We start from the raw sequence: 26885 nt of genomic DNA, 5'->3' as shown, positions 1-26885 counted from the left end.
TCCCTGCCTTCTTCTCTCTCCTTTGCGTGGGGTCATGCGCGGTGGGGGGAGACCCCCAAGTCAGAGAGCAGGGGGTCCTTCCTTGTCCTCTCTGGCAAGCCAGGGAGGGGGCCACTTCGCAGGAAATATGCAGCTCTGCTCTTCCTTGGGATCCAGATGCTGTCTTCTTTTTTGGGGAGGGGGCTTTGGGACAAGGAAATAAACCCCCTTCAGAGGGAGGGAAAAGTCACATTTGTGAACAGAGGCTGCAGCCAGACGGGAACAATCCCACATGGGGGGAGCACAGGGAGAAGAAAAGTCTTTCTGCATCTGCAGCAGCACAACCGGGCCACTTCCTCTGTCCCAGATGCAACAACACATGTCTCTCCCCCAGATCTCACTCCCAAAGACACTCTTCCATGGTCTCCTAAGACAGATGGATGCCAGCCAACCAACCATTCCCTCCCCTCCTGGTGTCCCTTGAAGTTGGCTTGAGGGCAAGGGGAGGGTCCACCCCACCAGATGAAGGGAGAGGAGGTCCTTCCATCTGGAAAATGGGAATGCTTGCAAAGATTTACCTGAAGATGAGTACCATATAGATAATAAAATTATTATTATGTGAATTCCCCCGCTTACACAAAGATTAATACAGTGGTACCTCGGGTTAAGAACTTAATTTATTCTGGAGGTCCATTTTTAACCTGAAACTGTTCTTAACCTGAGGTACCACTTTAGAAAATGGGGCCTCCACTACCACCACCATGCAATTTCTGTTCTCATCCTGAAGCAAAGTTCTTAACCCGAGGTACTATGTCTGGGTTAGTAGAGTCTGTAACCTGAAGCATCTGTAACCTGAGGTACCACTGTACCCATCATTTAAATACACAACAAAATTGTTACAGAAAAGAACAGAGCAACGTGTAGAATAATATCATCTTTATTCTCCCTTTTTCCCTTAGGGTCCAGTGTGCTTTGAAGACGTAGCTGTTCCTTTCACAGACGAGGCACAAATACAAGATGGGTGACACCTGGCTTGAGAGCAGTACATGTGAAAAGGATCTAGGAGTCTTGGTTGACCACAAACTTGACATGAGCCAACAGTGTGACGCGGCAGCTAAAAAAGCCAATGCAATTCTGGGCTGCATCAATAGGAGTATAGCATCTAGATCAAGGGAAGTAATAGTGCCACTGTATTCTGCTCTGGTCAGACCTCACCTGGAGTACTGTGTCCAGTTCTGGGCACCACAGTTCAAGAAGGACACTGACAAACTGGAACGTGTCCAGAGGAGGGCAACCCAAATGGTCAAAGGCCTGGAAACGATGCCTTATGAGGAACGGCTAAGGGAGGTGGGCATGTTTAGCCTGGAGAAGAGGAGGTTAAGGGGTGATATGATAGCCATGTTCAAATATATAAAAGGATGTCACATAGAGGAGGGAGAAAGGTTGTTTTCTGCTGCTCCAGAGAAGCGGACATGGAGCAATGGATCCAAACTACAAGAAAGAAGATTCCACCTAAACATTAGGAAGAACTTCCTGACAGTAAGAGCTGTTCGACAGTGGAATTTGCTGCCAAGGAGTGTGTTGGAGTCTCCTTCTTTGGAGGTCTTTAAGCAGAGGCTTGACAACCATATGTCAGGAGTGCTCTGATGGTGTTTCCTGCTTGGCAGGGGGTTGGACTCGATGGCCCTTGTGGTCTCTTCCAACTCTATGATTCTATGATTCTATGACTTGGCTTTGCTGGATCCTGACCAGAGAACTCTGCAGAAAGAAGTCAAGGAGGAGAATCCTGGGATCGTGGCCTCTCTGGTAAGACTCCCTGTTGGATCATGAAATCAGTTTTGAAATTCCATACAGATCTCTGTAGGACAAACCTCCTCTATTTTGAGGGAGCCCAGTAGCGCCACCTGCAGCATCTGAGATGTTAACTCACCCACAACTCTCCTGGAATGGAAAACTCTCCATAGGAGATGTATCTCCTGTTCTGTCTGGGAATATTCTTCCACCAGTCCTACCTTTTCATACCATGATGAGGCTGCTCTGAGCTGCCCAGGCCTTCTTCAATGTAGGCTTCAGAGATCTTAGGGACGTGGAGGTACATCCTGTCTAATTTTTTTTCCCCTTTCTACATTTGTCTGGCTTCAAGACTTCCGGTCAGCGCCAGCGATCTAATGGCGGATTCCCTCTGAGGGAATCGGCTTCGCGGAGTGGGTCTTGCCGCTGCGGCAAAGCGGGGACCCGAAGAAATCACAGGCGGTGAAGCCTGTGAACTTGGAGGCTCGGCGGGCTCCATTTGCGCCCCTCCCCCGCTGCGAAGGAGCCTTTTTAAAGGCTTCGAAACGGAACGGGGGAGAGTGGCGTGGAGCTGAGAGCTATCAACCCGTCTCCACGGAGTGAAGCCGCATGGCCAGGGTCAGAGAGCGCTGATTTCTTCACTGGACAATTGGATACTAAAACAACTACCCGTGAGTAGGTTTAAGTGAACCATTTGGAGGAAATTTATATTGAATTTGGCACTGAAACGGGAAAGGTAAAAACAGGAAGTCTGCCTTTCCGGATTGCAAACAGATCAAAGCAAAGAGACTGCTAAGCTGTAACTTTGAAAGACGTTTTTGAAAGGACTAAAATCCAACACCAAAAAGGCGATCTCCCCCCTGTTTGCAGGAACAGAGGGGTGAAATTTGATACATATCTGTCCTGCAAGAAAAGAGGGAGTAAATGTATATCTGCTGACTTTAAAACCTGGGAACGGACTGCCTATGACAGGGAAGCCGATCAGTGGGGTGAACTGCTGATACTTTAAGAGTAAAGAAGTCTGCAAAAGATACAGTGTTGCTAGAACTGCATTTGCTAGAACTGGCTTCATTCTGTTGGTGAATCTAATTCTCCATGAAATATTTCCTGCAAGGGACTGTTTAGAATGTGGAAAAAGCTTCACCTAGGAAACCAGTCTCAATTTCCATTAAATAAAACACAGCGGGGATAATCATAGAATTTTAGAAAATGGTATAAGGGATATGGTATAACTGGTATTAGGAAACTTCATGAGGAATTAAGGGGAAAGATAGCGTTGACCCGGAGTAGTAACAACATTTATGGTCTCTCCCCGAGTGCCAGGGACCCTCCTCCAAAGAGTGCTTTTTTTTGTCAGAATTATTTCTTTTTTTCCAATTTTTGGCAATAAATGTTCTCACTGCCACTGTGGCGTAAAGAAATATTTCATTTAAAACATCTTTATCAAATTTTCTGTTATTGCCTCACAAGCCGTAAAATTCCAACTCTCCTTCCATAATTTTCCCCATGATGTTACTTGAATAGGTTTCCCTAAATCCATAGCCAATTTGATCATTACCGCCTTTACTTGTTCATCCATATCCTCACACTGCAATAAGATTCCATACATTTTACAAATTACTATTGTTTTGTAGTAATTCTTTATCCAATACTGAAATTGCAAAACCCTTTTTCTTGTCAGCTTTGAAGACCTCATTTATTTGGTGATACTGGATCCACCCTGTTAGGTGTTTTATTTCCTCCTGCAGTTTGGCCAAACTCATGCTGGTAGCTTCAAGAACACTGTCCAATCATCTCGTCCTCTGTCGTCCCCTTCTCCTTGTGCCCTCCATCTTCCTGGTATAATTCCTCTGGAGAGCCAGTGTGGTGTAGTGGTTAAGAGCGGTGGATTCGTAATCTGGGGAACCGGGTTCGCATCTCCGCTCCTCCACATGCAGCTGCTGGGTGACCTTGGGCCAGTCATACTTCTCTGAAGTCTCTCAGCCCCACTCACCTCACAGAGTGTTTGTTGGGGGGGAGGAAGGGAAAGGACTCCTTAGGGTAGTGATAAAGCGGGATATAATATCCAAACTCCTCCTCCTCCTCCTCCTCCTCCTCCTCCTCCTCCTCCTCTTCTTCTTCTTCTTCTTCTTCTTCTTCTTCTTCTCTGTGTATTCTTGCCCCCTCTTCTTGATGTCTTCTGCTTCTGTTAGGTCCTTATCACTTTGGTCCTTTATTATGGTAATCTTTGTACGAAATGTTCCTTTCATATCTCCAATTTTCTTGAAGAGACCTCTGGTTTTTCCCATTCTATTGTTTTCCTCTATTTCTTTGCATTGCTCGTTTAAGAAGGCCCTCTTGTCTCTCCTTGCTATTCTTTGGAAATCTGTATTCAATTTCTTGTAGGTCTGCCTTGGATTCGTATCAAGATCATTTTATCATTTTTGAGATTGCATCCCAGTACAGCTTTTGCCGCTCTTTTCTTGACTATGAGGGCCACTCCATTTCTTTTACGGGAATCTTGCCCACAGTAGTAGTTATGATGGTCATCTGAACTGAATTTCCCCATCCCTGTCCATTTTAGTTCACTGATGCCTAGGATGTCAATATTTATTCTTGCCATCTCATTTTTGAGCAAATCCAACTCTATACCACTGGAGAGGTATAGAAATGTGGCTTCTCTTGGGAAGGGGCCGCCCCATTTGTACTTTTCCAGGGGCAGGAGAATATCTAGGGCAGGAGAATCCCTGCAGGGCCTCTGAAGCTCCCTTTCCTTCTTCCTCTCTCCCAGGACCCTGCAACTTCTTTTGGCTCCTTGACTCCTCAGGAAGGATAAAAGGGACAGATTCTGCAACCCTAGTGAGGATGGAAGGGGGAAGATGGACGGATGACCTGGTCAGGTTGTCTCCTGCATCCCTCCTCTCAACCTCTGAGCGTTCCCTCCCAGGGACCTCTGAGAGATCTGGTGAGTTCCAGGGGAGGGGAGATGGGAACATGGAGGGATGGAGGGTGAAGAGGGAAAGTTCTCTGGCCAGAAATGAGATAAAGCAGGGATTTTGCTGTGGGTGGGGCCCCCAACATATTGGGAGGCTTCCCCTCCAGCTAGAAAATCCCTGCAGGGCCTCTGAGGCTCCCTTTGCTTCTTCCTCTCTCCCAGGACCCTGCAGCTTCTTTTGGCTCCTTGATTCCTCAGGAAGGATGAAAGAGACGGATCCTGCAAAGCTAGCGAGGATGGAAGGGGGAAGATGGACGCATGACCTGGTCAGGCTGTCTCCTGCATCCCTCCTCTCAACCTCTGAGCGTTCCCTCCCAGGGACCTCCAAGAGATCTGGTGAGTCCCAGGGGAGTGGAGATGGGGACCTGGATGGATGGAGCCAGAGAGGAATTGGGGCTTCCTCAGCTTGGGGGTGGGGGGGGGAGGCAGGCAGGCGGATGGAGATGGAGAAGGGGGGCACCTTTTCGGGCTCCCCCACCTGCCTGCCTGCCTGCGCCTTTGTCATCTGCAGGCAATTTGAGCTAGGAATAGATCACAGCTCCCCGGCCAACGCGATGATTTGGCAGCTCAAAATGTCTAAAACCAGTTCTGTGATCTGGATGCCCTGCCAATGTCAGACAACTCACTGATCCTGCTTTGCAGTTTGAATGCAGATGGTGGCCTCTGTAGTCTTTTTCTTTTTGGAAAAAACCTTTTATTTTATTTTAAAAACAAGGAACATTCTGTCAGGCTTGTTGTTTTTGCTTCTCTTTGCATTTGATTGACCAAAGAGATGACTGACCTTGGAGATGGAGTGGATTCCAGGATTGAGCCAGAACAACATCCATTCCAGATAGGAGGCCAAATGGCCGAAATATTGGGAAATTTTGGAACAAGAAGGAGATAGACTGAAACTGCAGAGTTTTGAGAAATTAAAAGACAAAGTGCGAGATTGGCTTCATTATTATCAGATAATGGAGGCTTACAATTCAGACAAGAAAGTCGGCTTCCAGGTGGAAAAAACTAAATTGGAAACAGAACTGTTAGAATCCAAAACTAAGATTTTGTCAAAAATGTATAACTTGCTGTTGAAATGGAACACTCAGGACGAGACGGTTAAATCTGCAATGATTAAATGGGCACAAGATGTTGGACATAACATTATGTTTGCGGACTGGGAACAGTTGTGGACCACCAGTATGAAATTTACGGCATGTAATGCCTTAAGAGAAAATGTTATGAAAATGATATACAGGTGGTACATGACCCCAGTCAAGCTTGCAAAAATTTATCATTTGCCCGATAATAAATGTTGGAAATGCAAAGAAAATGAAGGTACATTCTTTCACCTTTGGTGGACGTGCCCTAGGATTAAGGCTTTTTGGGAAATGATTTATAATGAATTGAAAAAGGTATTTAAATATACCTTTCTGAAGAAACCAGAGGCCTTTCTCCTGGGCATGGTCGGCCAATTGGTGTCAAAGAAGGATAGAACTTTTTTTATGTATGCTACAACAGCAGCAAGAATACTCATCGCAAAGTATTGGAAGACGCAAGATCTACCCACTCTGGAAGAATGGCAGATGAAGATGATTGACTGTATGGGATTGGCAGAAATGACTGGCAGAATCCGTGACCAGGGAGAAGAGTCGGCGGAAGAAGATTGGAAGAAATTCAAGGATTATTTACAGAAATATTGTAAAATTAATGAATGTTGAATGATGTTGGATAAAAATTAAGAGGTTTTTAGCTGTAATGTTGTGAGTGATATGGGGGGGGAAAGGGGTAAAGAAATAGGTTAAAAATTACTGATAAGGATTTGCTGAACTAACAACTTGAATTGGAATACAAGAAGGGGAGGTATGAGGAGGTCAGGGAAATATGTTATTGAAAAATAAGCATTGTGAACTTTATGTGTTTTTAAACTTTTTTGCTTTTTGCTTTTTGATTCTTTTTTATTGTATTAAATTGGAAAATCTTAATAAATATCTTTTAAAAAAACAAAAGAAAATCCATTCCAGATAAAAGCCAAGCAATATGTCAGTAAATACCAGCCAACCAAGGCAGTGAAAACTATAGAGAGGCCCCACATCTAACTATTTTTAGTTCTTCCTCTATCACAAGCATTAATTAACTTTGTTCAATGATCTGGAGCTCCATTTCCTCCTGAGGCTCTAATTCGCTTCTCTCTTCATTGCAGATGGAGATGAACTGGAAGGGAAGAACAGGGGGGACCACAAGAGAAGCCACATAGTGGAGAAGTCATATAAACATTCAGAGTGTGGAGAGAACATCCGTCAGGGCTCCCAGGACACCTCCCGTCAAAGAAAGAGCTTCGTTCAGAGGGATAGCCTCACTTCACACAAAAGAGGACAGAGCAGGGAGAAACCCTATCAGTACTTGGAATGTGGGAAGAGCTTCAGTCAGAGGGCCCGTCTCAATTCTCATCAAATGATTCATACAGGGGAGAAACCCTATCAGTGCTTGGTATGTGGGAAGAGCTTTAATCAAAGCGCACATCTCACTTCCCATCAAAGAATTCATACCGGGGAGAAACCCTATCAGTGCTTGGAATGTGGAAAGAGCTTCAGTCAAAGCAGCTCTCTCACTTGCCATCAAAGAATTCATACCGGGGAGAAACCCTATCAGTGCTTGAAATGTGGAAAGAGCTTTCGGCTGAGTGGTGAACTCACTTCCCATCAAAGAATTCATACCGGGGAGAAACCCTATCAGTGCTTGAAATGTGGGAAGAACTTCAGTCACAGGCAGAATCTCACTTCCCATCAAAGAACTCATACAGGAGAAAAACTCTATCAGTGCTTTGAATGCGGGAAGAGCTTCAGGGAGAGGACAAAGCTCACTTTGCATCAAAGAACTCATACAGGAGAAAAACCCTATCAGTGCTTCGAATGCGGGAAGAGCTTCAGGGAGGGGACAAAGCTCACTTTGCATCAAAGAACTCATACAGGAGAAAAACCCTATCAGTGCTTCGAATGCGGGAAGAGCTTCACTGAAAGCTCCCATCTGACTTCCCATCACAGAATTCATACAGGGGAGAAACCCTATCAGTGCTTGAAATGTGGGAAGAGCTTTAATCAAAGCGCACATCTCACTTCTCATCAAAGAATTCATACAGGAGAAAAACTCTATCAGTGCTTTGAATGCGGGAAGAGCTTCAGGGAGGGGGCCAAGCTCACTTTGCATCAAAGAACTCATACAGGAGAAAAACCCTATCAGTGCTTCGAATGCGGGAAGAGCTTCAGGGAGGGGGCCAAGCTCACTTTGCATCAAAGAACTCATACAGGAGAAAAACCCTATCAGTGCTTCGAATGCGGGAAGAGCTTCAGGGAGGGGACAAAGCTCACTTTGCATCAAAGAACTCATACAGGAGAAAAACCCTATCAGTGCTTCGAATGCGGGAAGAGCTTCACTGAAAGCTCCCATCTGACTTCCCATCACAGAATTCATACAGGGGAGAAACCCTATCAGTGCTTGAAATGTGGGAAGAGCTTTAATCAAAGCGCACATCTCACTTCTCATCAAAGAATTCATACAGGAGAAAAACCCTATCAGTGCTTCGAATGCGGGAAGAGCTTCAGTCAGAAGGTGAATCTCACTTTGCATCAAAGAACTCATACAGGGGAGAAACCCTATCAGTGCTTGCAATGTGGAAAGAGCTTCACTCATAGCTCACATCTCACTTCGCATCACAGAATTCATACACAGGGGAAAGCAAAAAAGAGAAATAAAACGAAAAATATTAAACAAACCTTACAAAATACAATTGTATAGAAAAGAGAAAGGGGGGATATAAGCTAAAAATACTGTTTATGCCATTTGTATCATATATATCATATCATTCATCAACCCATAGAAAGGCAGGCTCCCCCACTTCTCCCCTGTGTGACCCCCTCTTCTCCCCGTATCCCACCCTGAGAGATCCTTCCTTCCCTGCGTTCCTTGCAGGTCCCTCGCACCTCCAACTCTTCTCTTCCTATGTGTGTCCAGAGAAGCGGACACGGAGCAATGGATCCAAACTACAAGAAAGAAGATTCCACCTAAGCATTAGGAAGAACTTCCTGACAGTAAGAGCTGTTTGACAGTGGAATTTGCTGCCAAGGAGTGTGGTGGAGTCTCCTTCTTTGGAGGTCTTTAAGCAGAGGCTTGACAACCATATGTCAGGAGTGCTCCAATGGTGTTTCCTGCTTGGCAGGGGGTTGGACTCGATGGCCCTTGTGGTCTCTTCCAACTCTATGATTCTATGATTCCTCCTAAATTCAAAATAAAGGAATCTTAATATAAAATACAAAAAATAGATGATGATGATGATGATTTATTGATACCCTTCCCATCTGGCTGGGTTTCCCCAGTCACTCTGGGCAGCTTCCAACAAAATATTAAAATACAGTAATCCATCAAATATTAAAAGCTTCCCTAAACAGGGCTGCCTTCAGATGTCTTCTTAAAGTCTGGTAGTTGTTTTTTCCTTTGACATCTGCTGGGAGGGTGTTCCACAGGGCAGGCACCGAAAAGGAAACTCCCATCTCCGTCTGAAAATCATCTGTAGCAACAATTATTCATAATCTGCACTCCAGAATAAACCCAGCTGTATTTAGCATGCAGTGGTAAGTGGTATTTAGCATAGAGTGGTAGATTCGTAATCTGGGGAACCGGGTTCGCGTCTCCGCTCCTCCACCTGCAGCTGCTGGGTGACCTTGGGCCAGTCACACTTCTCTGAAGTCTCTCAGCCCCACTCACCTCACAGAGTGTTTGTTGTGGGGGAGGAAGGGAAAGGAGAATGTTAGCCGCTTTGAGACTCCTTTGGGTAGTGATAAAGCGGGATATCAAATCCAAACTCTTCTTCTCCTTCTCCTCTTCACCAAGATGATACATTCCCTTCATCTCCCTCCCTAGCCCAGCTTTCAAATCTTAACCAACTCAAACAGTGCAATATTATTCTTATAATGATCGTCTAATAATCCAAATTAGTACTTTTCCAGTTTCTAGGTCCAGTTTCTATAAAACCTTTTAAAAACTGTTCCAACAAATCTCAGCCAAGTCACAATGGAAAATTCTGGTCTCTTATAATGTTCATCCAATCCTGCTTCCTCTTCTTTCTTCTTTCCCTAATCTTTGGACATTTTAATCCAGTGGGGATGGGGAAGCAGGCATCTTAATTCCCTTTCCTCAAACGAGATCATAGCTTGCCTTGTTCACCGTTTCCGGAGTTGCTTTGCATTCTCTTCCTCTCATTCCCACACCAGCTCAGCCCAACCTCCTCTTTCCCTGGGGCTCTTTCTCTTTCCTCCTGCTCTTCCCTCGCCTGCTCAACACAACCTTCTGCCTCTCCCACTGACTCCTTTCCAATGACTCCCACCTTGTGACCCACACATTCCCCTCCGTCTCTTTTTCTGGGTCTTCAATGCCAAGGCGCTGCAGAAGCTTCTTTGGAGTAGATGCATCTGGTTCCCAATAAATCACGCAGAGGCAAAGTTCATTGGCCAAAGAAGAAGGTTTCTCAGCCTTTTCAAGGGATCCTTATTAAACTTGGGAATGCATGTGACCCCATCTCTACAGCTGACAAAAACACCAGAGAGAAGGTGGGCTGGAGCCTGAAAGGCGAAAGCATTGGCCTCGAACGCAGGCCTCAGGAACGCTTTCCCCCATGGAGACCCGGGACCCCTTCTCCTTCTGAAGGGACCTCCGAGGAGGAAGCCAGGGCGGATCAGTCCCTGGACCGTGGAGGCGATTCCAAGTGCTTTACATTTCCTAAAGTCCACAATAATCTCTTTTGTTTTCTTTCAGCTAAGGAGGAAGTTGTTTTTCTTGCACCACTCCCCCAACTGCTCAACATCCTTCCTATAGGCCGCCTCCCCCTCTCCAGCCGTGATTTAAACAACCACCGTTGTATCATATGCAAACTTAATGATCTTATAACTGGGGTATTTGGGGGCACAGTCAGCTGTATAGAGCGTATATAAAAGTGGGATCAACACGCACCCCTGCGACACCCCCATATACATGAGATCCGCAGAGACGTGGGAACCCATCCTGACCCCTTGGGAACGGTTTGATAGAAAATTTAATATCCACCTGCACAAACATGGTGGAAGTCCCAGGTCTAATAGTTTGGGCACCAATCTATGCGGAAGAATAGTATTAAATGCAGAACTAAAGTCTACAAATAAAAATCTCGCATACTTCCCATTCTTCTCCAAATGAGTCAGGACAGCATGTAAAGCCATTGCCACAGCATCCTCCGTGGATCTCTTTGCCTTTTACACAAACTGGTAAGGATCAAGTCCTACTGGCAGACACCAGTTTTCCTCACCAGTTTTTCGAAACATTTCATTATAATGGGTGTCAACGCCACAGGGCGAAAATCATTCAGACTATCTATCTTTGTTTTTTTTGGCAGGGGTATGACGGTAAGAGATTTCAGACAGGGTGGAACGGCGGCTTGGGCCAGAGACTGGTTAAAAATCTTCATAAAGATTCCTGCCAGTTGGTCCGAACAATCTCTTAGCACCCTGCCAGCCACCCCATCTGGGCCCATAGCCTTCCTCGTGTTTACCTGCCGAATCTAACATAATGCAGGACCGTTAGTGTATAAGTTTCTAGATCTTGATGGTGGAACATATTCCAATTGGTCTCCTGGAAACAGTCCTGCAACTGCTGAGATGCTCCCTCAGGCCACACCGTAACCATCCGTGTTTGTAGCTGGCCTTGTTTCCTGAGGGGTGTGTACACTGGTGTCAGAAGCAGGGACACATGATCTGAACCACCGAGGGGCGCCTCATATTCCCGTCTAATGGTCGTATACACCTTGTCAAGAGTACTTTCTCCCCTTATTGCACACTCAATGTGCTGATGGGATTTTGGGAGTGCTGCCCTCACATCTGTGTGAGTGAAGTCCCCCACAATAATACGCGCTGCCTCCGGGTATCTGCTCAATTTAGCATTGATGTTTTCATGCATACTACTCATGGCCCTGCAGGCATTTGCAGAAGGTGCTAGATAAGAAAGCTGCAGAGATAGTGCAGGATAGTGCGCACCCCGGAAATGATCTCTTTCAGCTTCTGCCTTCTGGAAGACGGTACAGGGATATAAAGACTAGGACTAGCCACCTGAGAAGCAGTTTCTATTCAAATGCGATTTTGGTTTTAAATGCAGTGTAAGATAGTCTCTATGGGAGTATATTGTATTTAATTATGGGGTATCAGAGTTTTAGGGGGCTAACCAGGCTGGGGTAGCAGGCTTGTTGGTTTTTCAATGTCTGATGTATATTTTTTCAATTTCGTTGTTCTGTATGGGACAATGACAATAAAGAATATTGTATTGTATCGAGAGTCATCTGGAAAGTGCTATATCATGTTCCTTTCCCCACTTGCCAGGACTCTGAGCTCCATTTGGGGTTCCTCCTTCCGCACCCCAAGGTTCCTCCAAGGCCTTGAGGAGGGAAACTAAGGCAGGCTCTCCTTGCTCCCCAGGGCCCTTCGGGGGGGCTGTGTCTTCCTCTGGCCATGGCACCCCCAGGAAGCCTTGGAAGAAAGGCAGGAGACCTTCAGCAGAGAACAGCCAAGTCCAGGTCTTCTCCGCAATGGCTTCCTCTTCTGAGAGCTCCCTCTCTTTCTTGTCTGGGTTGGACTGGGGGGACCCCAGTTCAGCAATTTCCCCAGTCCCCACACTGGGCTCCATTGGCCCCCTGAGACTTCTCCTGTTGAACTACTGCCTGAGGCGGGGGAACAAGCGAGGGCCATCCAGAAAGGGCTCCTGGGACCCCGAGGGACCAGAAGGGGAGTCTCCAGCTGTTAACGGAAAACTCCGCGGGCTCCCTTGGACAAAAACAAAGACACCAACCAGGATACCTTGGAGCAAAACAGCAGCCTGTAGGCTTGGCCTTTATTGAACTGTTGCACCAGGGGTGTGCAAGGCCTTATAAAGACTTTTGAAATTGCCACCCTATAGATCAAGACCACCCCCCAGAAACATCATACATACATCACAGAAAGGAGGGGTTGTGGTGGTAACCTGAGTGTCCTGTCACCTGGCTGGTTCCCCCTTGAGTACTTTCCAGGTGACAGAGAGGAGTTGGCAGTTTCCTGCCCCCAGAGGAAAGAGCTGATTATTGTCCTTTGTTTCAGTCCGTGCTGAATCCACTCCCATATGCAAGTTCTTTGTGATCTTGATGGTCTTCTGTCTAGGACCATCAGGGTTGGCATAGCAACTGGGCAGGGCTCCTGTGGATGTGCTGGGATGCTCAAGGGATTATGGCTGCCCTGTATCAAACCTTCCCCATTTTGTAGTCTTTCTTTCATGGAGTAAAATAAAAGTGGAACAGTGCAGATCCGATGTATGGTTGATTTTCTATGAATTTATAACAGAAGCATAGCGTATGTAGAGTGTGAGTGTGAGTGAAGTTTGTACTGTTACCGGAAAAATCCGAGGGCTCCCTTGGACAAAAAGTAAAGACACCAACCAGGATAACTTGGAGCAAAACAGCAGCCTGTAGGCTTGGCCTTTATTGAACTGTTGCAACAGGGTGTTCCCCTCACTTGCAGGTGAGAGGAAAGACACAGAAAAATGGTGTGCAAGACCTTATAAAAACTTTTGAAATTCCCATCCTCTAGGTCAAGCCCACCCCCAGAAACATCATGCATACATCACAGAAAGGAGGGGTTGAGGGAGGAGTTGGTGGTAACCTGAGTGTCCTGTAACCTGGCTGGTTCCCCCTTTCCCCCTCCCCAGGAATTATTCTCTGAAGACAAAATGTAGTCGCAGTTTCCTGCCCCCTGAGGGAAGATCTGATCATTGTCCTTTGTTCCAGTCCAAGCTAAATCCACTCCCATATGGAAGTTCTTTGTGATCTTGATTGTCTTCTGTCTAGGACCATCAGGGTTGGCAAAGGAACTGGGCAGGGCTCCTGTGGATGTGCTGGGATGGTGAAGGGATTATGGCTGACCAGGACCAAGCCACTCCCCTTTGATAGTCCTTGTCATATGGAGTAAAATAAAATGAAACAGTGCAAATCCGATGTATGGTTGATTTTTCTATGAATTTATAACAGAAATGTGGCGTATATAGTGTGTGAGTGTATGTGTGTGTGAAGTTTGTACAAACAGAATGATTGGGGTGGGGGGGTTTCCTGCGACAAGGGAGAGAGAGACCCGCCTGCCACTGGGAGAGCCCTCCTTTCTGCTCCCCTCACAAGAGGGTCCCCGTTGTGTCTCTGCGTGTCTCTGAGGGACGAGAGAGGAGGCGCCCCTCCCCCCGCTGCTTCTTTCCCTCAGCGACTTTTCCCGCCTTTTCCCAACTGCCCGCCCTTCGAAATCTGAGCCTCGCCTCAGTTTTGGCGCCAAGGGTTCCTGGCAGACCAGGCGGCAGTTTCCCGGGGCTTTAGGGGCGGATTTCTTTTCTCTTCATGCCTCTCGCTTTTCAAGCTTCTCTCTCTTTGGAAAGGCTGGATGAAACAGAATTCAACAGAATTCAATAAAGAAGAGAGCTCAAAATGAGAAAAAAGAATTTTTTTTGGAAAAAATAAAAGAGGGCGAGAAGAAACTGAGAGTGAAACCAAATTCACAAGAGATTCTGAGAGAAATAAAGTTACATCAAGTGCAATATATGAAGATGATGAACCAGGAAATTGAATGGAAAATTAAACAAATGAGACAAAGGACTTTTGAATCGGCTAATAAATGTGGGAAACTGTTAGCTTGGCAGATGAACAAAAGACAAAAGCTTAACACTATTACTGACTTGGAAGTGGAAGGAAAGAACATTCAGAATCCAGTGGAAATTAGAAAATGTTTCCAGAGGTACTTTAAACAGTTATATACACAAGGGCCTCAGAAAGAGTTTGACATAGACCAATTTTTGAAAACAAATGGATTACAAAAAATCACTCAAGAAAATAAGATAATGCTGAACTACAAAATTACAGAACAGGAGGTAGAAGGTGCCATTCAGAATATGCAGTTGGGCAAATCTCCAGGGCCGGATGGTTTAACCTCAAAATATTATAGAACTTTGAAGGTGATTTTCGGGGGGGGGGAGGGGTCTCCTGGCTGGGAAGCCCCCCCCCTCGCTGGAGGGTGTTTTGGGGGGGGTGTCTTGAGGGAGCCATTTCTGAGCCCACGGCACCTCCCGCCACTAGGCAGCCCTTCGCCTCTTCTCCCCCCCAGGAGATAAGGGGGGAGATGAGGGGGGCAGCCCCTAGAGCGCAGAAGCAGGAAAACTGAAGGCAGGGAGAGGGAGGGGAGGACTCGGCTTGCCAAGGGTTAAAAGGAGCAGAGCTGGATTCCTAGAGAGGACAGGAAGTGAAGGGGAGGGGGCAAGGTCCTCCAAAGCAGAAGCCCCTCCCTCCCCCCATCCCTTCCTGCAGGCAGAGAGGAGGCTGCTTTCTTCTCTCTCTTTTGCAAAAGCTTCCTTGGACTCCGGTGAGTCTCCTCTCTCTGCCCCCTTAGTGTGTCCTGGGAAGAAGGGGGTCCCAGGGCTGCAGGGAGGATGAATGGGGGTCCCTGCTCAGATCATGCATGGTGGGTGGAGACCCCCAAGCAGAGGGTCTTCCTTTGTCCTCTCTGCCAAGCCAGGGAGGGGGCGAGTTTGCAGGAAATATGCAGCTCTGCTCTTCGATGGGATCCAGATGCTGCCTTCATTTTTTGGGGAGGGGGCTTTGGGTCAAGGAAATAAACCCCCTTCAGAGGGAGGGATAAGTCACCTTTGTGAACAGAGGATATAGACAGACGGGAACATTCCCACGTGGGGGGAGCACAGGGAGAAGAAAAGTCCTTCTGCATCTGCAGCAGCACAACTGGACCACTTCCTGTGTCCCAGATGCAACAACACATGTCTCTCCCCTGTCGCTCTCCACACCCACGGCTGGAGCTGTTACATTCCAACAACTGGATCTCACTCCCAAAGACACACTCTTCCATGGTCTCCTAAGACAGATGGATGCCAACCAACCAACCATTCCCTCCCCTCCCCCTCCTGGTGCCCCTTGAAGTTGGCTTGAGGGCAAGGGGAGGGTCCACCCCACCAGATGAAGGAAGAGGAGGTCTTAAACTGTTCTTAACCTGAGGTACCACGTTAGAAAATGGGGCCACCGCTGTGTAATTTCTGTTCTTATCCTGAAGCAACACTGTACCCATCATTTAAATACACAAGAAAATTGTTACAGAAGAGAACAGAGCAATGTGTAGAAGATCATCTTTATTCTCCCTTTTTCTCTTAGGGTCCGGTGTGCTTTGAAGACATAGCTGTTCCTTTCACAGACGAGGACTTGGCTTTGCTGGATCCTGACCAGAGAGCTCTGCAGAAGGAAGTCAAGGAGGAGAATCGTGGGATCGTGGCCTCTCAGGTAAGACTCCCTGTTGGATCATGAAATCAGATTTGAAATTCCATACAGATCTCTGTAGGAGAAACGAGAGAGCCAGTGTGGTGTAGTGGTTCAGAGCGGTGGATTCGTAATCTGGTGAACCAGGTTCGCTTCCCCGCTCCTCCACCTGCAGCTGCTGGGTGACCTTGGGCCAGTCACACTTCTCTGAAGTCTCTCAGCCTCACTCACCTCACAGAGTGTTTGTTGTGGGGGAGGAGGGGAAAGGAGAATGTTAGCTGATTTGAGACTCCTTCGGGTAGTGATAAAGCGGGATATCAAATCCAAACTCTTCTTCTCTTCTTCTTCTTCCTCTATTTTGAGGGAGCCCAATAGCGCCGCCTACAGCATCTGAGATGTTAACAGACCCACAACTCTCCTGGAATGGAAAACTCTCCATAGGAGATGTATCTCCTGTTCTGTCTGGGAATATTCTTCCACCAGTCCTGCCTTTTCAAACCAGGATGAGGCTGCTCTGAGCTGCCCAGGCCTTCTTCAATGTAGGCTTCAGAGATCTTAGGGACGTGGAGGTACATCCTGTCTAATTTTCTTTTTCCCTTTCTACATTTGTCTGGCTTCGTTCTTTTGGTGAATCTAATTTTCCATGAAATATTTCCTACAGGGGACTGTTTAGAATGTGGAAAAAGCTTCACCTAGGAAACCAGTCTCAATTTTTAGTTCTTCATAAACCGTATCCCAGAAGCCCTTGATTTTATCACATAGCCACCACATATGCAGAAGTGTCCCCTCTACTTGGTTATACCTCCAACGTAATTTTGATTTTGTTTTATACATTTTACATATCTTGGATGGTGTTATATACCATCTATAAAACATCTTTATCAAATTTTCTGTTATTGCCTCACAAGCCGTAAAATTCCAACTCTCCTTCCATAATTTTTCCCATGATGTTATTACTTGGTTTCCCTAAATCCATAGCCAATTTGATCATTACCGCCTTTACCTGTTCATCCATATCCTTCCACTCCAATAATGTTCCATACATTTTAGAAATTACTTATGTTTTCTTTTGTTTTGTAATAATCCTTTATCCAATACTGAAATTGCAAAACCCTTTTTCTTGTCAGCTATGAAGACCTCATTTATTTGGTGATACTGGATCCACCCTGTTAGGTGGTGTTTTATTTCCTCCCGCAGTTTGGTCAAACTCATGCTGGTAGCTTCAAGAACATTGTCCAACCATCTCGTCCTCTGTCGTCCCCTTCTCCTTGTGCCCTCCATCTTTCCCAACATCAGGGTCTTTTCCAGGGAGTCTTCTCTTCTCTTGAGGTGGCCAAAGTCTTGGAGCCTCAGCTTCACAATCTGTCCTTCCAGTGACCACTCAGGGCTGATTTCCTTAAGAATGGATGCATTTGATCTTCTTGCAGTCCATGGGAGTCTCAAGAGTCTTCTCCAGCACCATAACTCAAAAGCATCAATTCTTCGGCGATCAGCCTTCTTTACGGTCCAGCTCTCACTTCCATACATCACTACTGGGAAAACCATAGCTTTAACTATATGGACCTTTGTTGGCAAGGTGATGTCTCTGCTTTTTAAGATGCTGTCTAGGTTTGTCATTGCTTTTCTCCCAAGAAGCAGGCGTCTTTTAATTTCGTGACTGCTGTCACCATCTGAAGTGATCATGGAGCCCAAGAAAGTAAAATCTCTTACTGCCTCCATTTCTTCCCCTTCTATTTGCCAGGAGGTGATAGGCCCAGTGGCCATGATCTTCGTTTTTTTGATGTTGAGCTTCAGACCATATTTTGCGCTCTCCTCTTTCACCCTCAATAAAAGGTTCTTTAATTCCTCCTCACTTTCTGCCATCAAGGTTGTGTCATCTGCATATCTGAGGTTGTTGATATTTCTTCCGGCAATCTTAATTCCAGTTTGGGATTCATCCAGCCCAGCCTTTCGCATGATGAATTCTGCATACAAGTTAAATAAGCAGGGAGACAATATACAGCCTTGTCGTACTCCTTTCCCAATTTTGAACCAATCAGTTGTTCCATATCCAGTTCTAACTGTAGCTTCTTGTCCCACACAGAGATTTCTCAGGAGACAGATGAGGTGATCAGGCACTCCTATTTCTTTAAGAACTTGCCATAGTTTGCTGTGGTCGACACAGTCAAAGGCTTTTGCGTAGTCAATGAAGCAGAAGTAGATGTCTTTCTGGAACTCTCTAGCTTTCTCCATAATCCAGCACATATTTGCAATTTAGTCTCTGGTTCCTCTGCCCCTTTGAAATCCAGCTTGCACTTCTGGGAGTTCTCGGTCCACATACTGCGTAAGCCTGCCTTGTATAATTTTAAGCATAACCTTGCTAGCGAGTGAAATGAGTGCAATTGTGCGGTAGTTGGAGCATTCTTTGGCACTGCCCTTCTTTGGGATTGGGATGTAGACTGATCTTCTCCAATCCTCTGGCCACTGCTGAGTTTTCCACACTTGCTGGCATATTGAGTGTAGCACCTTAACAGCATCCTCTTTTAAAGTTTTAAATAGTTCAGCTGGAATATCATCACTTCCCCTGGCCTTGTTATTAGCAGTGCTTTCTAAATAATAATAATAATAATAATAATAATAATAATAATAATAATAATTTATTATTTACACCCCGCCCATTTGGTTGAGTTTCCCCAGCCACTCTGGGGGGCTCCCAGTCAAATGTTAAAAACAGTACAGCATTAAATATTAAAAACTTCCCTAAACATGGCTGCCTTCAGATGTCTTTTAAAGATAGGATAGCTGCTTATTTCCTTCACATCTGAGGTGAGGGTGTTCCGCAGGGTAGGCGCCACTACCGAGAAGGCCCTCTGTCTGGTTCCCTGTAACCTCACTTCTCGCAATGAGGGAACCGCCAGAAGGCCCTCGGCGCTGGATCTCAGTGTCCGGGCTGAGGGCTTTAAAGGTCAGCACCAACACTTTGAATTGTGCTCGGAAACATACTGGGATCCAATGCAGATCTCTCAGGACTGGTGTTCTGGATTAATTGCAGTTTCCAGGTCACCTTCAAAAGTAGCCCCACGTAGAGCGCATTGCAGTAGTCCAAGGGGAGATAACCAGAGCATGCACCATTCTGGCAAGACAGTCTGCAAGCAGGTAGGGTCTTAGCCTGCAAACCAGGTGGAGACAGTCGCCCAGGACACAGAATTGACCTGCGCCTCCATGGACAGCTGTGAGTCCAGAATGACTCCTAGGCTGCGCACCTGGTCCTTCAGGGGCACAGTTACCCCATTCAGGACCAGGGAGTCTCCACACCCACCCGCCCCCTGTCCCCCCAAAACAGTACTTCTGTCTTGTCAGGATCAACCTCAATCTGTTAGCCGCCATCCATCCTCCAACCGCCTCCAGGCACTCACACAGGACCTTCACCGCCTTCACTGGTTCTGATTTAAAGGAGATTCTGATTCTAAGGCCCATTTGACTTCACTCTCCAGGATGTTTGGCTCAAGGTCAGCAACCACACTACCTGGGGTGTACGAGACATCCATATATTTCTGGTATAATTCCTCTGGAGAGCCAGTGTGGTGTAGTGGTTAAAAGTGGTAGTCTCGTAATCTGGTGAACCAGGTTCGCTTCCCCGCTCCTCCACCTGCAGCTGCTGGGTGACCTTGGGCCAGTCACACTTCTTTGAAGTCTCTCAGACCCACTCACCTCACAGAGTGTTCGTTAGACTTTCCTTTTGCTTCCAGACACACCCGCAACTGAGCGTCCTTTCGGCTTTGGCCCAGCCGCTTCATCAGCTCTGAATCTACTTGTCCTTGTCCTCCGCTCTTCCTCAGTAGCATGTTGGACGCCTTCCGACCTGAGGGGCTCATCTTCCAGCGTCATAACTTTTATATGCCTGTTGTCTTTGTCCATGGAGTTTTCTTGGCAGGGCTACTGGAGTGGCTTGCCGGTTCCTGCTCCAGGTGGATCATGTTTGGTCTAAACTCTCCACTATGACCTGTCCGTCTTGGGTGGCCCTGCACAGCTTACCTCATAGCGTCTCTGAGTTATTCAAGCCCCTTCATCACAAGGCAGTGAAAGTGGCCCAATTCAATTCCATATTTTTCTTTTCCCCAGTTATTGCTTCTTGAGGTGAAATCCACCAGGGGGTTTTAGGTTCTAACACCACTTTATGTTTTTCCCATACACTATATATCAATTTTCTTATTATATGATTCAAAATTGATTTCTTTCCATGTTTTAATATAATTTTCTTTAAATAGATTAGTGTTTTCATTTGTCTTTTTTTTAAAAGATTTTTATTAAAGTTTTAAAAATTATATAAAAACAGAACGATACAAAAAAAATACACACAAACAAAAATAAGAACAAGTATACTTTCAATCCCTTGTTTTCTTATAACTTACTTCCCCGACTTCCTCATACCTCCCCTTTCTGTATTCCAATTTCTAATTTATTTGATTCAACAAATCCTTTCCCTTCATTCTCATTCAATTTTTAACCTTTCTTTTTCTTTTACTTATCCATTACAGCTGAAAACCACATAAATTCTAAACCAGCGTTATTCTAACATTCAATAATTTTACAATATTTCTTAAGATAGTCCTTAAATTTCTTCCAGTCTTCTTCCGCTGTCTCTCTCCCCTGGTCCCGGATTCTGTCAGTCATTTCTGCCAGTCCCATATAGTCTATCACCTTGATCTGCCATTCTTCCAGAGTGGGTAGGTCTTGTGTCTTCCAATACTTTGCGATGAGTATTCTTGCTGCTGTTGTAGCGTACATGTCAGGGAACTGCCATCTGAGACGCAGGAGGTGAAAGGGCTCACGGAGGGTGAGAGAGACCATTCAGCTGAGGAGGGAACCAGCAGGGGGAGAAGGGGAGTTCCAAGGGAAAGTGAGTCGGAGGGAGGGCTCAGAGACACTTCAAGCGAGAACAGTGGGGAGGTTTCAGGACCTCCTGTAGGGACACCCACTCCTCGCCGGAAACTGTCACGCCGAGAGTCCAGAAGACGCGTTTCCGTTAAGGAGCTTTTATGCTGGAAGAAGTTCCGTAAACGCCCACTGTCCGATTCAACGAGCGACTGATGGAGCCATGCTTAAGGAGCTCCGTCACAGACAGAGGTTTGTGGACTTAGCCAAACTCTGAGGGACTAGGATTTTACGCACAAGCAGCTCACCATCCCATCACAGCAATCGGACAGTCTCTGAAAGCAGCTTGTGCAGAGAGGCATCATGAGCAACCCAGCCGGAGCCGGGGGAGCAGGAGGAGCTGGAGAGGGTCCAAGCCTGGAAGAAAGGTACAGGGTGTTGGAGCTCCAGCTAGCGCTGCAAACGGCGAGGCTAGAGGAAAGGAGGGCGCAGGATGCAGATAAGACAAAAGGCGCCCCACTAGCAAGAAAGATGCCAGGATTGGTGCAGAAGTTTGGGGGGACCCCAGGAACTACCAAGCCTTTAGGACAGAGATGCAGTATGCTCTCGAGCTGCAGTTTAACGACTTTCCCGACGAGGCATCGCGAGTGGCGTTTGTGATTGGCCATCTCGAAGGAGGGGCAAGAGACTGGGTTAGACCCCTGATGGCAGGGAATAGTGAAATGCTGAAGGACACGAGGAAGTTTTTTCGCGCCATGGATTTGATGTTTTCCAGCGAGATTGAACAGGGACTGGTGCGCAGACAATTGATGGCTTGCAAACAGGGGAGCCGATCGGTTCGTGAGTACTGGACTGAGTTTACAATGTTGATACATAAATTGGGATGGGACCTATCGGCGGAACCCATTCAAATGCTCTTTGAAGAAGGGCTTTCTTCGGCGGTGAAAGACGAACTTTCCCGGGCGCCCAGGGCGGAGTCTATGGACCAGCTGACCAAATCAGCGCTGACCATTGGAGCGCGCCAGGAGGCAAGAGCCTTGGAGAAGCGGGAGGGGAAAGGAGAGCGTTGGAGGGATTTCCGCATTCCAGAGATTCCAGAGCCAAGTTTCCCGCCAGGAGAGCCGATGGAAGTTGGAACAGCGCGCGCGCGCGCAGTTTCAAATCCCAGTGAAGGGAGGAAGAAGGAGGGAAAGAGCGCCAAGAAATGTTATCTCTGCCAGCAGCCAGGTCACTTTGCCAGAGTCTGCCCGCAAAGAAAGGAATGGCAAGGGATGGCGGGAGCTGTTGGGGGGAAGGAGGAGGGAGTCCAGGAGCCAGTAAAAGCCAACGCCTGGCTGCCACCGTCGGGGCACTGCAGCCAGGCCAAGGAGCAGTAAAAGTGCCCACTCCGGAACCTCCAAGACCAGCCCTAGTAATAGAGGTGTTGCTAGAGCTGGCAAACGGATACCCACTAAAGACAAAGGCGCTGTTGGACTCAGGCAGCTCCTGTAATTTTATGAGTAAGGAGTTTGCAGCTGAACACCAGATACAGACACTCCCTTTAAGCAACCCCCTGCAGGTGACCACGATCGATGGGAGGGAGCTGTTGGGAGGAGAAGTTAGCCTACAGACCGTCCCAATGGTTATGAGGGTGGCCAGGCACACCGAAAGGATAGCGTTCAATGTGGCCACCCTGGGAGGGGCTCCCGTCATTTTGGGAATGAGCTGGCTAGCGTTGCATGACCCGCTAGTGGGCTGGCATCAGAGAGTGGTCTCCTTTGGGTCAGCACATTGCCTGGAACATTGCAGAGAGGGAAAGGTGCCAGAAGGGGCAAAAGCCTTTCTAGCAGGGACGGAAGTGGCAGACAAAGGGAAGGTGCTCAAACAATACGCTGATCTGAGCAAGGTCTTCAGCGAAAGGGAAGCAGATAAACTACCACCGCATAGAGACTTTGACTGCCAAATTAACCTGGTCCCTGGGGCCCAGCTCCCCGTGGGCAAGCTGTACGCCATGTCAGACAGGGAAATGCAGGAGTTAAGGGAGTTTATTGATAAAAACCTCAAGAGGGGCTTCATCAGAGAGTCCAGAGCGGTGGGGGGGAGCCCAGTGTTTTTTGTGGACAAAAAAAACACGGATAAACCCAGGCTTGTAGTGGATTACAGGCGGCTAAATGCCGTGTCAGAACCAGTGACTTTCCCCATGCCCAGGATTGATGACATTTTGACCAGGGTGAGGAAGGGAAAGATATTCACGAAATTGGACCTGAGAGGGGCATACAACCTGATACGAATAAAGAAAGGGGATGAATGGAAAACCACCATGTTCACCCCTTTGGGGGCTTTTGAATATCTCGTTATGCCATTCGGATTACAATCAGGCTCCGCCTGTTTTCAATCGCTCATGAACCATGTCCTGGGACCTTTGCTCTACAAGAATTGCGTGGCCTTCCTCGATGACGTGCTGATATATTCAGAGAATGAGGAGCAGCATGTAAAGGATGTCAGGGAAGTGCTGAGCCAGCTGCAAGCAAACCAGCTGTGGGTGAAATTGGAGAAGTGTCAGTTTCACACCAAGGAGGTGGAATTCCTGGGGTACCGCTTATCAGACAAGGGATTAGCCATGGATCCAGGCAAGGTCCAGGCGGTGCTAGAATGGAAGACACCGAAAACGAAAAAGGATGTGCAAAGGTTCTTAGGGTTTGGGAACTTTTACCGTAAATTCATCAAGAACTTTGCCCACTTAACGGCTCCCATCACGGACTGTCTAAGCAGCAAGAAGAAATTCGTTTGGACGGCGGAGGCGGAGCAAGCATTTGAGGAATTGAAAAGGGCATTCGCTTCGGAAGAACAGCTCCTGCATGTGGATTTACAAAAACCCATGAGAGTGGAAACTGATGCCTCAGACCGGGCGGTGGGGGCGGTGCTGCTTCAGCCAGGGAGCAATAAGTCGGAATGGAGACCGTGTGCCTTCTTTTCGCGTAAGCTGAACAAATCCGAGAGGAACTACACCGTATATGACTGAGAACTACTCGCCATTCACGAAGCGTTCCGGAGATGGAGACACTTACTAATTGGCGCACAGCATAAGGTGCAAGTGTGTACGGACCACAAGAATTTGGAGTATTGGAGAACGGCACGAGTGCTCAACCAACGACTAGTGAGGTGGGCCCAGGAGTTCTCCAAATTCCATTTTGAAATCTGCTATGTGCCAGGTCCAGAAAACATCAGAGCAGACGCTCTCTCTCGCAAACCTGAATATTTGGAGGGGGAGGGAGCGCCTGAAGAGAGACATATTATCCCAGAGGACCACTGGGTGTGTGGGGCGGCCTGGGTGGGGCAAAGAGAACTGGTAGAGGGAACGGTAAATGATGAATACGCCCAGGATAAGCTCAGAGGTTTAAGGAGAGAGGGAGAAGACCCCGGAGGTTTTGAAGAAAGAAACGGGGCATTGTATTACAAAGGGGCTCTATATATACCCGAAGGGGAATTGAGGGGGAGAGTACTCAAACAGCTGCACGACAATCCCACAGCGGGGCATTTTGGGCAACACAAGACCATGTGGTTGGTGACCAGGGAGTTTTGGTGGCCCAAGGTGAGGGAGGATGTACGGGAGTATGTGAGAAGGTGTGACCAATGCCAGAGAGCCAAAGGAGAAAGGCGGGCACCAGCGGGGTTATTAGAACCGTTACCCACACCAGAACGACCGTGGGAGGCGGTATCGATAGATTTTATGACTGATCTGCCTAAATCCCAGGGGAAAACCGCCATACTAGTCGTAGTAGACCTGTTAACTAAGATGGGTCACTTTGTAGCTTGCTCACATGCAGTCACGGCGGAAGAGACAGCGAAATTGTTTGTAGAACATATTTTTAGGCTGCATGGCGCCCCCTTGAGGGTGGTCTCCGACAGAGGGAAACAGTTCACGTCCAGATTCTGGAGGAAACTTATGAGCTTGTTGCACGTAGAGGTCAACTTTTCGACTGCCAGGCACCCTGAGACCAATGGGCAGGCGGAGAGGGCAAACGGTATCCTCCAACAATACCTGAGGTGTTATGTCAATGACAGAAAGAACGATTGGGTCGAAAAGTTGGCGCTAGCGGAATTTGCTTACAATAATGCAGAGAATGTGTCCACCGGGATGAGCCCCTTTTTGGCTAATTATGGGTACCACCCCAGGGCGTTTCCAGGGGGAGGAGGGGAGAGATGGAGTGTCCCGGCCGCTGAACATTTTGTAGAAGAAATGGAAGCGATCCATCGTCAACTCCAACTCAACTTAGAAAGGGCCAAAGAAGAATATAAGAGGCAGGCAGACAAGAGCAGAAGGGAAGGTGAAACCATTAGGGTGGGGAGTCAGGTCTGGCTATCAACCCAAGGGTTGCCGTTCAAGGGGGGTTGCAAGAAATTGAGACCCAAAAGATTGGGACCATTTGAGGTCATCCAACAGGTCAACCCAGTGGCTTTCAGACTCGGGTTACCGAACCACATGAAACTGCACCCAGTATTCCACAGGTCATTACTGTCACCATATAGGGGGGAAGGTGGAGGGGTATCCACACGGGGGCCAGCCATAGAAGAAAGGGAAAGCAGCAACCATGTGGCGGAAATCATCGACTCCAGGTGGAAGGGTAATCAGGTGGAGTATTTGGTCGCGTGGGAAGGGGAACCGGAGTCGGAAAACACCTGGGTGACGGCAGAGGAGGTCAGTGACGAGATCTTGATCGAAACGTTCCACCAAAGGTTCCCCAGGAAACCTCAGCCAATAGCGAGGTTCCGGAGGGAGTACTTTGGCACCACCGACGATGAGGAGGAACTGGAAGGATTCAGGGAATCGGAGTTGGAAGGAGGAACAGACTCCGATGAGGAGGAGTACTTGGAAACCGGTAACAGCAAGAGGTGGAGGGAAGTGTTCGAAACTTCGGAAGATGAGGGAGGTTCATTCAGGGGTTTTGCTCCCTCGCCTCCCGCAGAGGAGGGGAGGGAAGGGGGTGAAGGGGGCCCTGGAGGGGAGGTGGATGTCAGGGAACTGCCATCGAAGGAGCAGGAGGTGAAAGGGCTCACAGAGGCTGAGAGAGACCATTCAGCTGAGGAGGGAACCAGCAGGGGGAGAAGTGGAGTTCCAAGGGAAAGTGAGTCGGAGGGAGGGCTCAGAGACACTTCAAGCGGGAGCAGCGGGGAGATTTCAGGACCTCCTGTAGGGACACCCACTCCTCGGCGGAAACTGTCACGCCGAGAGTCCAGAAGACGCGTTTCCGTTAAGGAGCTTTTATGCTGGAAGAAGTTCCGTAAACGCCCACTGTCCGATTCAACGAGCGACTGATGGAGCCATGCTTAAGGAGCTCCGTCAGAGACAGAGGTTTGTGGACTTAGCCAAACTCTGAGGGACTAGGATTTTACGCACAAGCAGCTCACCATCCCATCACAGTACATAAAGAAAGTTCTATCCTTCTTTGGCACCAATTGGCCGACCATGCCCAGGAGAAAGGCCTCTGGTTTCTTAGGGAAAGTGTACTTAAGTACCTTTTTCAGTTCATTATAGATCATCTCCCAGAAAGCCTTAATCTTTGGGCACGTCCACCAAAGGTGAAAGAATGTACCTTCATTTTCTTTACATTTCCAACATTTATTATCAGGCAAATGGTAAATTTTTGCAAGCTTGACTGGGGTCATGTACCACCTATAGATCATTTTCATAATATTCTCTCTTAAGGCATTACATGCCGTAAATTTCAAACCGGTGGTCCACAACTTTTCCCAGTCAGCAAACATAATGTTATGACCAATATCTTGTGCCCACTTAATCATGGCTGACTTCACCGTTTCATCCTGCGTATTCCATTTCAACAGCAAGTTATACATTTTTGACAGATTTTTAGTATTGGGTTCTAACAATTCTGTTTCCAATTTTGGTTTTTCCACCTGGAAGCCAATTTTCCTGTCCAACTTATAAACCTCCAATATTTGATAATAATGAAGCCAGTCTTGCACTTTATCTTT

At 47.3% G+C, this 26885-nt stretch overlaps 2 protein-coding genes across 2 annotated transcripts in view; one reads left to right on the top strand and one right to left on the bottom strand.

Annotated features, from left to right (window-relative positions):
* LOC128409540 (zinc finger protein 883-like) overlaps nucleotides 1-26885 on the bottom strand; it is a 346762-nt gene that overhangs the window by 235026 nt on the left and 84851 nt on the right. The window lies entirely within an intron of this gene.
* Nucleotides 1-26885, top strand: part of LOC128409534 (zinc finger protein 345-like) — a 143433-nt gene that overhangs the window by 89128 nt on the left and 27420 nt on the right. Inside the window, exons 2-3 of the mRNA XM_053380082.1 lie at nucleotides 4541-4714; nucleotides 4907-5080. Of these exons, the coding sequence (XP_053236057.1) occupies nucleotides 4615-4714; nucleotides 4907-5080 (274 nt within the window). The 5' untranslated portion in view covers nucleotides 4541-4614. The remainder of the gene's footprint in view (nucleotides 1-4540; nucleotides 4715-4906; nucleotides 5081-26885) is intronic.

This window comes from Podarcis raffonei, chromosome 2, assembly GCF_027172205.1.
Source record: "Podarcis raffonei isolate rPodRaf1 chromosome 2, rPodRaf1.pri, whole genome shotgun sequence".
Classification (NCBI taxonomy): domain Eukaryota; kingdom Metazoa; phylum Chordata; class Lepidosauria; order Squamata; family Lacertidae; genus Podarcis; species Podarcis raffonei.
Note: the sequence above shows the minus strand (reverse complement) of the source record. Positions and strands in the feature narration are given on the sequence as shown.